The sequence below is a fragment of the Ursus maritimus genome, unplaced genomic scaffold (assembly GCF_017311325.1).
Source record: "Ursus maritimus isolate PB19 unplaced genomic scaffold, ASM1731132v1 scaffold_2, whole genome shotgun sequence".
NCBI lineage: Eukaryota > Metazoa > Chordata > Mammalia > Carnivora > Ursidae > Ursus > Ursus maritimus.
Window position 1 is genome coordinate 97,828,866 of NW_024424452.1, and position 14,959 is coordinate 97,843,824.

A 14,959-nucleotide genomic window follows, 5' to 3' on the forward strand; every position below is an offset into this window, starting at 1 on the left:
AAATAAAGAGCTTTTTAATAATTATTATTACTGAAGCAAGTCTCAGATCCAGTGAAAAGGCTGTTTAGCAAGAAGCAGACAGTATACAACAATAAGTGGTAAGAAAGATGAGAAATATACGTAGAGTACTTGAATCATCTGTACTATTCAGAATATTCACCAAAAAGCATACAGCAAAATCATTCTTCAAAGTCCTTGGCTAGAGTCCCATATAAAGTTTGGTTTCTTCAGATATAATGTGAAGGGTTTAGATAAAATGGTATCTAAATCTCCTTTCAATCCTAACCTTCAAAAAAATGTGTAAGAATTGCTATGAGCTGGAATTCTGCACATGCATCATCGTTACCCACTTAACTGCTTTTGCGTTTTACTAGGTACGTAAAGGCTTATTAATGTTCCACTGGCCTCACAAATTTGGGAAACAAAACAACATTTCAGCCCCAACTAAAAAATTCCCATCACCAGCTTCTCAGTCACAGAGAGGCACAGCGATAGTTGGTCTCGCCGAAAAATTTACTGTAGCTGAACTTAACAAGTACATGATCGCCCTTACGTGAACCCAAAGTGAGGGGCTTTCAGATTTCCTAGGAATTCTCAGGGGCAGTTTAAGAGGTAAAAAACAAAAAACAAAAGAAAACATGACCTGGACGTGAGGTTTGTTCTTGGGTCAGCGGACAAGAAAGACTCAAGAATACCAGAAGAGTATCCCAAAATGCTAAAATGAGTCAGTAAGGCTCTAATCTAACCACACATTACTTGAAAACAAACCCAATTATACATCATATATCCAAATCATGTCTTCACTGTAGGGACTTCTTTTGCATACCTAAGATATTTATAAATCTATTCTTTCTCTAAAGAGCTAAAAACAAATTAAGAGTGCACACCCGTCTTTTTATGTGAAAAATAGTCAAGGATTGCATTAGATTGAATTAATATTTAACATGCCCATTTACTGATTTTTTTTCAGTGTAACTTCCTAGTCTTACATACAGATTTTCACATGTAGAAAGTTATCTTTCTACATATCAAAATCACTTGTCTGTATACTTATTTCTGAATGAACTGCTTTAAACAAATACGTTAGTCAGCTTTCAATTTTATAAATTATGACAATTGTAAGAATCATATCTGTGAATTTAACTTATAGTTAAGCTTATACTAGTAAATTTTTTAATTTTAACAGTGACAAGACTGTTTTATACCACTGCTTTGCAGGCAAAGAAAAAAAAAGAATATGTTCATCAGATATCCATAAAAATTTGAAATCTGTATTTTAACCATGTATTATATAATCCATTTCAAAATGCTAAATCTATAATATAAAATTCTACAGATTTTTCTATTTACATATATCATGTCAAAATAATTCATAATTTTGGTCATGCTAAATACTTAAGAAACTATAGAAGACTATAATTTAAAATACAAATGGAATAAACTCATTCTGAAGTCTCATTTTCTTTTAAGAAAGTAAAGCTATAGACAAGAATTATATACAAATAAGAAAATACCATTGATTCAACATATATGTAAACGATTCAGACATCACTGCAAAAGGAGAGAACTAATCACTTATTTACAGCAGTTACTACTTCAAGTAGACAGAAATAATAGGAGGGTATTCGACAAAGTATGGTATTGTCAAGTTTTTTTGATGGGAAAAATTTTTTAATGTTTCCAAATATGTTCCATAGATAGATAAAGAGCGTAAAAATACATTGAAACTATAAATACTCAGTTCTTATTAGTTTTAATATAAGGGCTTTCTCATCACCCATTTACTTGGTAACTTTAAAAGATTTTCCATATACGTTCTGCACACATGATTTTTTCCTCACAATTGGTCAAGAGAAAATACTTATAGCAATTCATGTGTGGTAGTAGTTGCTGCAGTAACAGTAGCAATAGTCATAGTAGTCCAATTATAAATGTTTTTTAAAAATTACGTGGTTCCAACCTGGTCGCCAAAGTCCTCTGGGAATTTCCACAATACCACCGGATCTGTAAATAATTGACACACGGCATTAAACAGAGGCAAAAGAGCACATTTACACCAACATTCTTGTTAAAACATTGTCAGGGCTACTTTTTAAATAATTTTTAAATTTCTCTTTAAACATTTACAGTTGACGAGGTTAAAAATACAGTATCTTGATCTTTTAAGCATTTTAATGGCCTTGGGAACAGGAACAAATAAAATTAATAACTTGGTCAGATTATTAAAGCTCATTCCTTTTCACAACTCACTTTTTTATTTATATACTTTACATTTTAAGATTCTGAAATGTGAATTTTCAGATTTAACTACACTTAACATATTGGTTTTAATTTGAAAAGAAAAATATAAATGTGGTAAATATGTAATCAAATATATTATAGTTCTTAAAAATTAGACCAAAATATATCATCTTAAATTTCCACTTAAAATCCTAAGATTTATGAACACTGTAATAATGCTTGCTTTATTTCAAAATTCACTTTTGAAATCCCATATTTGCGACTCTATGAAGAATTTTATAAAATAACAGATATAAGTTAGTAGTTATAAGGCATCAAACCTACTTAAAATACAATTGATATTTGCAGGGCATTTTTAAATTTTTCTAATATATCTAGTTATATATAAAAACCAATGTTGTTTTATAACTATTCCCACTGGCTTTTCATTTTCATCATTTCTCACAATATTTCTTTTCTACTTAGTATATTAAAAATAAGTCCTTGGGGCGCCTGGGTGGCGCAGTCATTAAGCGTCTGCCTTCAGCTCAGGGCGTGATCCCGGAGTTCTGGGATCGAGCCCCATATCGGGCTTCTCCACTAGGAGCTTGCTTCTTCCTCTCCTGCTCCCCCTGCTTGTGTTCCCTCTCTCGCTGGCTGTCTCTCTCTGTCAAATAAATAAATAAAATCTTAAAAAATAATAATAAGTCCTTTTAATTAGCACTAATAAATATTTTAGTTGTGTGCTCATTGTTTAATTGTGTCAAAAACAAACTTCTGTGTATCTGTAGATGTGCCTTAAAAGGATAGTGTACAACGGATATTACTTCTGAAAAAGCCTTTGAAAGCTCAAGATAGTATAAGTAACAAGTACCACTGATATAACAGGATTTGAATTCCACTCCAAGTAAAAAGGGTAGACCAAAGACATCAATTTATGTTCCCAAGTAAGTTCTATTCCATTATTTCCACTATCCCATGTTGCTTTTATAAAAAATACAGTCAAAGAATGTATAATTTTTTTTAATTCCAAAACTCAATAATTACCTAGCAACATTTTTAGTATGAGCTATCTCCTCTTGCTGTATTACTTATTAAGTTCAAAAGAATTTTTTTCAATTATTTTAAATTAAAAAGAAAAGAAAGCATACTTTCTATAATTAATCTTTTTACTTAGTAAGGAATAGAAGGTTTCTATATAAGTCAATATAAATAAGTAATCATTTAAAACAGCTTATATAAAAATAATGCATTACAAATTCACAAAGATAATATTAAATGATTATCTCTTCAGGTAAAACAAAGTATACATTTCTAAAATGAATGACATGCATTATAGGTCACCCAAAAATACTCAAGACATGGAAGATTATGTTGGAAAATATGTATGTGTGAGTTATGAGTGTGTTTTATGTTGGAAATATGTATGTGTGAGTCAGTTTTACCAAAATGATAGTTATTAAGATTTGAATCACATAAAACAAAAGTTATATGATATTCATGAGATATTGTTATTTTGATAAATTTAGTATACTAATGGCCACATAAGCAAATCAGTTATACAGAAATGCAGAATAGTTCTCTTATAAATAATGGAGTTAAAGAGTTTCAATGTGAATATTCAAAACATCCCTTTTGAACAACCTCAATTTTATAGCTGTCGTTTAAGAAACCGTTTGTGACAAATTTCTTACACTTACGTCTTAAAACCAGAACATTTAGCTTGTACAGATACTGGTTTGCCCCTATTGTTCACAGCATTTACCCAAGTATGTTTTGTTAACTCACTTTTTCTCATCCTCTATTACACTGTTTTTTTCTGTATCGCCTATTCTTTCACAGACAGAACTCATAAAAATAGCATCTACTGGTTTAATTATTTAGTGAAATATATCCTATTTCTTTTCATTAAATGAAATTTCCACTTCAGCACTCAAAAATTTATTTTAATGTGAATCCATAGTTTGAAATGGATTAACTTAGTTACTGCCTGTGTTGTTAGATTTACACCATATCTGACACATCTCTGTAGAAACTTTTCACAAATACTGCAAAGGAAGAAAAAATTGGCTCTGAAAAAGAAATAATAACCTGATTCTCAAATGTATGCACAAAGACTGAATTTTCTATTCCCTGAGGATTACTTTCTAGATATCAGATCTGATCTAGCAACGCTGGTCAATTTTCTGCTTATTTTATGGATGAAAGGATGAAAACTGCTGGCAGAAATCACTGCCACTGGTGAGGCCCGATGTACACTGTGCTTCTCTTCCTACCAATATCTATTAGTGACTCAAGCGAGACTCCATATCTTAATTTTAAAACAATCTTTGCCACCAAAAATCTAGAAACCAAATAAATATGAAAGGAAGAATACATGACTTGTACATAAATGTAGTTAATCTCTTATTTTAGTAAGAGATGTTATATAGAAAGGAAAATATAAAAATTTTTATTAAGTCAGTAAATTTGGAATAAGAATATTTAAAATATTATTTGTCCATCACCATCATAAGACTCCAAATTCATGACTAAGGCTTTTTTAAAATGTAAAATGAGGGGCGCCTGGGTGACACAGCGGTTAAGCATCTGCCTTCAGCTCAGGGCGTGATCCCGGCGTTATGGGATCGAGCCTCACCTCAGGCTCCTCCTCTATGAGCCTGCTTCTTCCTCTCCCACTCCCCCTGCTTGTGTTCCCTCTCTCACTGGCTGTCTCTATCTCTGTCGAATAAATAAATAAAATCTTTTAAAAAATAAAATAAAATAAAATGTAAAATGAGATATATTCAGCAATTTTTTCCCCCTTTGCAATCAAGTCTTTCACATTTTCCGGCCCTTCAATGAACACAATAATTAAAATAACTTAAAATACTAGTGTGATTCAACTACATTATTAAAAAATGGAAGGCAAACTCTTCAATTTGCATAAATGAATAATATTTACTGAATTCTGTGGAATTCACAGATGAATCTTTAAAATTATGCATTTGTAAAATCACAGTTCAGAGACTATATACTTTTGAAAAGTAGAATATATATTAGTAAGTAATATGATGGATTATAACTTTCAGTGTTTGATTTACCTACCGTGCAGAATCAGAATTTTATGAATGAGAAAACCAAGGCCAAAACAAGGAGTTTGAATTAGTTATAAGGCTAGTCAATTTGAGAGACTAGAACTTTCTTAGTTGAGATCTAAAAAGCAGCTATTTTATTTTATTTGAGAGAAAGAGAGCATGCGCACATGGGGGGAGGAGCAGAGGGAGAGGGACAAGCAGACTTCCTGCTGAGAGCGGAGCGGGGCTCAATTCCAGGACCCCAAGATCACGATCTGAGCCAAAATTAAGAGTTGGACACTTAACCGACTGAGCCTCCCAGGCTCCCCAAGAGCAGCTATTTTAAATAATTTCCAGAATCAATACATTTCTCTGTCCCATTTAGGTTCAATTTATTCCATTCAAAACTCTATGCAGTGCTAAAAAAATAGGAAAAGTCCCTGCACTCCAAAGCCCTATAGCACACATGGGGAAAGAGCTCTCTATTTTTTTGTGCAAACTATAGTTTTAAACAGGGTATCCTGTAGAAATACTTGGGCTCAACTTAAAAATTCACTGGCTTAATAATTTCAAAAAATGTTCCAAATAAAGGAATGGTGATGTCTCTTTAATGTAAATGAGCAAGACTCATTAAGGAAAATGTGTAATTTTATTCTTCTGCCTATGGAGATATAATGGTAAACTAAACAAAACAAGGTCTCTACAACTTACAGAAAAGAAAGCATCTAAAACATATAATGCAATACAATTTAATGACTGTTACATTAAATGGACAGGATACTACACAACATATGGAAGTCTCATCTAATTTAAAGTCACTAACTATTTAGGAAGGAAAGTACACGCAAACTAACACGTCAGTTAGGCAAGCAAAGGATTATCTGGGTTCTAACAGAGGCAAGGGAGAACATTCCAGACTGGAAAAACAATATGTATGATGTCTTGGAAGTTAATAGAAAGCACAATACAATCTAGAAACTGGAAAAAAAAAAAAAAAAGCAATATATCCCAAATGTAGAATAGAAGGGAGAGAATGTCAAGGGATGAAGCTGGAGAGGTAGGGGACAGACTAGAATTTAAAATGTGTCCTGGGTATCAAAGAAAGCAATTAAAGCAGATGATGATATAAACCAAATGAAAAAAACAACTAGAAATGTATAGAGAATATGTTAGAGTATGGGTAGTAATGAAAGTCAAGGGAAGAGGGTATATCCAAAAAATTCTCAAATGTGGCAAAACATTAAGCAAAGTGATTACTAAAAAATGGCAACTATAAGTAAAGCATAAAGCCACAATAAAATGAGCTTCAATGAAAGCATGGGAAGCAGAAGGCCGACTTAGGATCATGCGGTGAGAATGAATGAGGAAGTGCAGCCAGAGTGTATGGAGACATTTTTATTTAAATTTTTTTTTTTAAGAGTTTATTTATTTGACAGAGATAGAGACAGCCAGCAAGAGAGGGAACACAAGCAGGGGGAGAGTGGGAGAGGAAGAAGCAGGCTCATAGCAGAAGAGCCTGATGTGGGGCTCGATCCCAGATCGCCGGGATCACGCCCTGAGCCGAAGGCAGACGCTTAACCGCTGTGCCACCCAGGCGCCCCGTATGGAGACATTTTTAACAAAGACTGTACAAGGAAGAAGAAAGTACAGGTAGGCGGAGAGAGATGAAGCTAGATAGATTTGTTTTCTTTTACTATGGTGCAGACTTGAACAGGTTTAAATGATAATAGGAATTAATGAGCCAGCAGAGAGCCGAAGAAAAAAAGATATCTCTGAGAAGGCAGGAAGAATGGGATCCTGATTAAGACAGTAAGATGAGCCTTGGAAGGAAGCTGGAGAACATTTTCCATTGTTACAGGAAAAAGAGAAGATCTGAATCCAAGGAGACATTAGAATTGGTGGTGCAAAGGCAAAAGTTTTGTGTAAAAAGTGCTAATCTGTGAAGTAGAAGGAAGGGTCTCTACTTAAGAGAGAAGCTGCTGGAGGCTGAAGGAGGAAGTGTGACCAACTGTTCAGTCACTGCTGAGTTCTCCATTTGGTAAGTATCCAACCTAGTGTTTAATGGCAACCATTCATGGTATTTCCCCATCATCATTCAACAGCTGAGGTGGAAGAGATAATTCGAAGACTCAGTCAGGGTTGAGGTTTTTGTCAGTCATGTATGATGGAAAAGAACATTTAAACAGAAGAGTTGTTATAGATAGGAATTGTTGATTTAAAGCTAATAAAAAGGAAAGTGAGGTATTTTTTTTCCTGTAAAGTCCATTACTACTAAATGTAATACCAAATCATGCTAATGCATTTTAAAACAGTATATTTTCAGTAGAAAATCTGCATATATCTAAAGACTATAGGACTGAAAAATATGGTAAAATCAACACATGCAGCATTTGTAATTACAAAATTAGGTGGCTAAAGTTCTGGTCTTACACTAATGAATAAAAATGCTTTCTGTCTCTGATCAGATGCAGGTATTGAAAAAGGTAAAATCAATTTCTCTCCTCTCCTCCCTATCACCCACCCCTTCCCTCCCAAGCTTACCATACAAATATCATTTTCTACATATAGCTATTATGTGAAAAATACTGAAAAGCATGGAATTAGGTAACTACATTTAAAATTAATTTTTCCAGCTTTATTGATAATTGAAATATAACAACTGTGTAAGTTTAAGGTGTGTAACTTGATTCAATAAGCATATATGAGAAATGCTCAGAAGGTTAGTTAAGATGACACACATCCTTGCATAATTACTAATTTCTTGTTTTTGTTGTGGTTATGGTGAAACATTAAAGCACTACTCTAATAGCAACTTTCAAGAAGACAATACAGTATTGTTAACTATAGTCACTAAGCTGCACATTAGATCCTTGGAACTTACTCATGTTATAACTGAAAGTTTGTACCCTTTGACCAACATCTCCCAACAACTCTTCCTCAGCTCCTGGTAACCACCATTCCACTCTCTTTCTCTGAGTTTCATGTGTTTAGATTCCATAGATGAGTGAGATTATACAGTATTTGTCTTTCTCTGACTTATTTCACTTAGCCTGATATCCTCAAGACCAATCCTTATTACTGTAAATGGTAAAATTTTCTTCTTTTTATTTAGGGCTGAATAATATTTCATTATATATATATGTATATATATACATAACATTTCATTAGACACACACACACACACACACACACACACACACACACACGCCCCCACATTTTCTTTAACCATTCATCCACTGATAGACATTTAGGTTGTCTCCATATCTTGACTATTGTGAATAATGAATGCTGCAATGAGTATGGGAGTGCAGCTCTCTCTTCAAGATAATGATTTCATCTTCTTCAGATATATAACCAGAACTGGGATTGCTGGATCATATGGCAATGCTACTTTTAATTTTTTGAGAAACTTCCATACTGTTTTCCTTCGTGGCTATATTAATTTGCATTCCCACCAACAGTGAACCAGAGTTCCCTTTTCTTCACAACTTTGCCAGCATTTGCTCTTTGGCTATTTGGGTCTTTTGCAGTTGCTTATAGATTTCAGGATTGTTCTTATATTTCTGTGAAAAAAAATTCCATTGAATTTTGATAAATATTATATTGAATCTATAGATGGCTTTGGGTAATGTGAACAAAATGTTAACAATATTAATTCTTCCAATCCACAATCATGGGATATCTTTCCATTTATTTCTGTCTTCTTCAATTTCTTTCATCAATGTCTTATAGGTTTTTTTTAAAGATTTATTTTAGAGAGACAAAGAGAGAGAGTGCAGGAGGAGGGGCAGAGGGAGAAAGAGAGAGAGAATCCCAAGTAGACTCCCTGCAGAACATGGAGCCCAACCCAGGGCTCAATCTCACGACCATGAGATCATGACCTGAGCCGAAATCAAGAGTAAGACACTTAACCCACTGAGTGATCCAGGCACCACAATGCTTCATAGTTTTCAATGTAGACATCTTTCACTTCCTTGATTAAATTCATTCCTAAGCATTTTGTTGTTTTTGATGCTATTATAAATGGGACTGTGTTATTTCTTTTTCAGACAGCTAATTGTGTGTATAGGAAGGCAACTGATTTTTGTATGCTGATTTTGCATCTTGAAATGTTACTGAATTTATTTATTCTAAAAATTTTGTAGTGGAGACTTTAGGGTTTTCTATACCAAGATCATGTCATCAGCAAACAATTTTGCTTCTTTCTTTCCTATTTGGATGCCTTTTATTTCTTTTTCTTGCCTAACTGCTCTGGCTAGGACTTCCAGTACTATGTTAAATAAGAGTGGTGAGAGTGAACTTCTTTGTCTTGTTCCTTATGTCAGAGGGAAAGCTTCCACCCTTCACAGAGGTGAGTATGATGCTAGCTGTAGGACTGTCACAAGTGTACTTTATTATGCTGAGGTATGTTCTTTCTGTCTCTAACTTGTTGAGAATTTTAATCATGAAAGACATCGAGTTTTATCAAATGCTTTTTCTGATCTATTGAGATGATATGATTTTTATCTTCCATTCTACTAATGTGATGTATCACATTTATGGATTTTCACATGTTGAACCATCTTTGAATCCCAGAATAAATCTCGCTTGATCATGGTTTTTTAACCTTTTTTTAAATTTCAAGATCCAATTGGCTTTATTAAGTGATTCATGAATCAGGCAGCATCCCATCTAGCAAGTAGAGGAAAGCTCCCTCATGTATGATCCTTTTAATGTGCCACTGACTTTGGTTTGCTAGCATTTTGTTGAAAATGTTTGCAACTACATTCATCAGGAATATTGGCCTATAGTTTTCTTTTAGTATCCTTTTCTGGCTTTTGTTATCAGAGTAATACTGACCTTATAAAATGAGTTTGATAATGTTCCCTCCTTTTCAATTTTTTGGAAGAGTATAATAAGAACTGGCATGAATCCTTCTTAAATGTTTAGTAAATTCACTCACAAAGCCATCTGGTCTTAAGCTTTTCTTTGTTGGGAGGCTTCTTATGACTGATTAAATCTCCTTACTTATTATTGGTCTGTTCATATTTTTTATTTCTTCTTGATTCAGACATGATAGGCTATATATTTGAATGGTTGAATGCATCCATTTCTTCTAGGTTGTTCAGTTACTGACATATAGTTGTTCATGATAGTCTTTAATAATCCTTTATATTTCTACGGTATCAGTTGTAATGTCTCCTTTTTCATTTATAATTTTATTTATTGAAGTAAGTCTTTTTCTTGGTAAATCCACCTAAAGGTTTGTGAATTTTATTTATCTTTTCAAAAAAATGACTCTTACTTTTGCTGATCTTTTCTATTGTTTTTCTATTCTCCATTTCATTTATTTCTGCTCTTTATCTCCTTTCTTCTGCTAATTTGGGGCTTCATTTGTTCTTTTTCTAGTTCTTGAGGTATTAAAACTAAGTTGTTTGAGATACTTACTTTTCCCTAATGTAGGCATTTATTGCTATAAACTTCCTCTTTGTACTGCTCTTACTGTATCCTGTGACTTTTGGTATGCTGTTTCCATTTTTGTTTGCTTCAGTATATTTTTTTATTTCCCTTTTAATATTTGACCCATTCGTTGTTCAGCAGTATGTTAATAATTTCCACATATTTTTAAATTTTCCAGTTTTCCTCTTGTTATTGATTTCTAGTTTGATGCCACTGTGGTTGCAAAAAATACTTGGTATAATGCAGTCCTTTTAAATTAACTGAGACTTACTTTGTGAATGAATATACAGTCTATCCTAGAGATTTTTCCTGCATGCTTGAGAAGAATGTGCATTCTGCTGCTGTTGGATGGAACATTCTGTATATGTCTGCTAAGACCATTTGATCTAAAGTATGGTTCAAGTCCAAAATATGTCCTTATTGATTTTCTGCCTGGATGATTTATCCATTGTTGAAAGCAGGGTATTAAAGTCCTCTATTATCACATTGATATCTATTACTCCCTTCAAATCTGTTAGTATTTCCTTGATATCTTTATGTGTTCTGATGTAGGATGCATATATATATATATATTTAAATTGTATAGTCTTCACAAACTGACCCCTTTTATCATGTAATGACCTTCATTCTGTCTTGTTACAGCTTTTGACTTAGTCTATTTTGTCTGATACAAATAGCTACCTCTGCTCACTTTTTCCATCACTTCACTTTGAGCTGCAGTTAGTCTCTAGTAGGCAGCGTATAGTTGGGTCTTGTTTTCTTATCTTTTCAGTCACTGTATGCCTTTGCTTGAACAATTTAGTCCACTTACATTTAAAGAAATTATTTATAGGTAAGGATATACTATTGTCATCTTGTTAATTATTTTCTGGTTGTTCTGTAGTTCTTTTCTTCCTTTATTGCTATCTTTCTTTGTGATTTTCCATAGTGGTATATTCCCCTCTCTTTATCTTGTATCTACTATAGATTTTTGTTTTGTGGTTACTGAGGCTTACCTGAAAAATTTTACAATCACATACAAAAACTCTACTGTTCTATTCTCCTGACACAAACACATTTTATGTTTCTGATGTCACACTTTACATCTTCTTTATATTGTGCATCCATTAATGAATTATTGTAGCTATAGCTACTTGTAATACTTTTGTCCTTCAACCTTGATACTAAAGGAGACTGGTTAACATACCACCAATTAGAGTATTAGAGCATTCTGCAGTTGGCAACATACTTGCCTTTACCACTGTGTCATTTCCTTTCATATGTTTTCATAGTCCCTGTTCTTCCATTTCAGCTTGAATAAGTCCTTTCAACATTTCTTGTACAGCAGGTATAGTGGTGATGAACTACCTCAGCTTTTATTTGTTTGGAAAAGAATTTCAACCTTCATTTTTGAAGGATGACTTTGCTGAGTATGGTATTGTGGGTTGACAGTCTTTCTTTTAGCATTTTGAATATACCATTCCAGTCTCTCCTGGCATGCAAGGTCTCTGTTGAGAAATCTGCTGATAGCTTCATGGGAGAAATATTTTTCTCTTACTGCTTTTAAAATTCTCTCCTTGTCTTTAATTATGGACAATTGTATTATGTCTTGCAGAACACCCTTTTGATTGAAATTTGGGGTGACTTACTAACTTCATAAACCGGATGTCCAAATCTAATCTCAGGTTTGGAAAATTCTTAGCTGGTATTTCTTTAAATACATTTTCTACCCCTTTCTCCCTCACTTCTCCTTCTGGGACTCTAATCGTACAGAAACTGCCTGTCTTAATGGTGTCTTATAAGACCTGTAGGCTTTCATCATTCCTTTTCATTTCTTTTTTCTTTTTGCTCCTCTGAGTGGTTAATTTCATAATATCTGTCTTCGAGCTCATAGATTCTTTCATATGCTTGGTCTAGCCTGCAGCTGAAGCTCTCTATTGAGTTCCTCAGTTAGGTTACTGCATTCTTCAGCTCCGAAATTTGCTTGGTTCTTTTTTAGGTTTCTATATTTATTGCACTTCACAGTTGTTCTTGTGTTGTTTTCTTGATGTATTCAAACTGTTTATCTGTATTCTCTTATAGTGCTTAAGCATCATCAATTATTTTGAATTCTTTATCAGGAAATTCCTGGATTTCCATTTCTTTGGGGCTAGTTACTGGAGACTCATTGTATTCCTTTGATGGAGTCATATTTCCATGATTCTTCATGATCCCTGTAGCTTTGTATAGGTGTCTAAACATTAGAAGAAGCAGTCGTTTTTTTAAGATGTTATAGACTGACTTCTTTAAGGGAAGATTTTCACCTGCAGGTTGGGACATACTGGAGTATGCTGTGACTCAAGATCAAGTTTAAGATGTGTAATGGCATCAGGTCTGGGGATATGTGATGGCTCATTCAGCCGAGGACACTGGAGTCCACAGCATCTCCAACCACATGGTCCTTCACAAGCACTGCAGGGCATCCACTGAGGGTGCAAGGGCTGTGAGGGTCCTCAACAGCACCTCCAGGTCCAGGGGCTAAGGGCCAGAACAAGCAGCAATAGTAGCCAGTGCCAGTGATGTGCTCTCAGCATGTACTATCTAACACTACTGATGGCTCCTCGTGTTTCACCATGAGTGCATGACACTGGAGGCTAGTGATGGAGATCCAGCCAGAGGCATACAGGAGCATAGCTGGAGGGGCTAGCTCCAGCTGAGCATAATGGTGCAGGCCAGTGACATAATTCAAGCCCATAAGCATCTGTGGGGGCCCTGGCTGTCAACATGCTCTCCCATGGCCACAAAGTCTTCCCCCAGGCACGCATGTAGCATGTAGCAGTGGAAGCTGGTAATAGGTGTCAGACTGGTGCCATGAAAGTACACAGCTGGAAGAGCTAACTCTGAGTGCTTGCACAGTTGTGGGAGTCAGCTATGGGGGCATCTGGGATGGTGTCCTGCATCATATAGTTGTAGAAGTCTGGGCTGCTGCCAGTATGAGTCCTAGGCTCACAAACAGGGGAAGGGAGGGGTGCGGGGAAGCAGAGAGGAACTTTGGCAGCTGGTGTCAGGGAACCCAAATATTTGTGAGGTAAAAACCAATAAAATTCACAGAGCAGATAAACTGGGAACCACAGTTGCTCTCACTGTGTGACTGATACTGGTAGCACACTTTTCTTCTTTGTTCCTAGCCATCTCTATATATCTCAGCTTTGCTAGTCTCTGAGTGGGGTGAAACTGAAGCAGGACCTTAATGTGGTACCCCCAAAAGTGGGGAAACTCATCCCACTATCCCTTCTCTGCACAGGAAACTCTTTCTAGATGGAGAGTTCCCTCCTGGCCCTGAGCAATGTCAGCTTGGGAATGAAATGATGCAGGCATAATAACGCTGTTCTTTCCTCAATGTAGTTATTCTCAAGATTTTTGTTACAGAGTGGTGCTAAAGTTTCATAGGTGGCTCTCCCAGAACTGTTTCTGTTTGTGGATAGCAGTCTAATTGTTAATCTTTGTTGGAGAATGGAGGGTGGGGTCCCTGATTTGGCCGTCTTGTGTTAATGCCACACCCCTAAAGTTTTAATTTTCACTACCTCTACCAAAATCGTTTGCAAACTCATTAATTACTGTAATTTTATATCTAGTCTGACCACAAAAAAGGTATTTTAAAAAGCAACTCATTCCCTCATTTAGAGCCACACATGACCTTGGTGAAACCACAGATCCAGAAAACCAATATCCTGCCATCTTTCCTTGTCCTGCACTCCAGCAAAACACAGATTTTAGCACTGGTGGAAAGACGTCACTTCCAACACGATATCTAATCATCTCTTCTGACCCCCCCGCAAAAAAACCCCAGTAATCATAGGTTGTGCAAATTTTAAGACTATTAGCAACAGTGAAAGTAAAAACATATTCACTGCTGAAAAATATCAAATTCAGATTATAATTAATCTTACTAAAACATACATTGTAAGGTGTTTTTACAAATTATTTTTAAGTTCACATATAGATGATAATACAGAATTTTAGCTACTTCTAAAAGGTCTACTTCAGTAGTTCTCAAACTTTAGCATGCAACACAAATGTGTAGAGAGCTTGTTAAGACATAGATCTCTGGGTCCCACTTCCAGACTTCTAAGTCAATAGGTCAAAGGTATGTCTGAGAAAATGCATTTCTAACAAGTTCTCAAGTGATACTAATGCTATTGATCTAAGGACTACACCTTGAAAACTAATAGCACAGACCATGTATCTCTTACAAAAATTAGCATTATGTATCACATGTTTAAAAA

The 14,959-nt window shown here is 34.8% G+C and overlaps 1 protein-coding gene across 2 annotated transcripts in view; it reads right to left on the bottom strand.

Annotated features, from left to right (window-relative positions):
• DENND1B (DENN domain containing 1B) overlaps positions 1-14,959 on the bottom strand; it is a 243,457-nt gene that overhangs the window by 178,165 nt on the left and 50,333 nt on the right. For both annotated transcript variants that reach the window (XM_040636412.1, XM_040636411.1), the window contains exon 3: positions 1,961-2,004. In XM_040636412.1, coding sequence (XP_040492346.1) covers positions 1,961-2,004 — 44 coding nt within the window. The remainder of the gene's footprint in view (positions 1-1,960; positions 2,005-14,959) is intronic.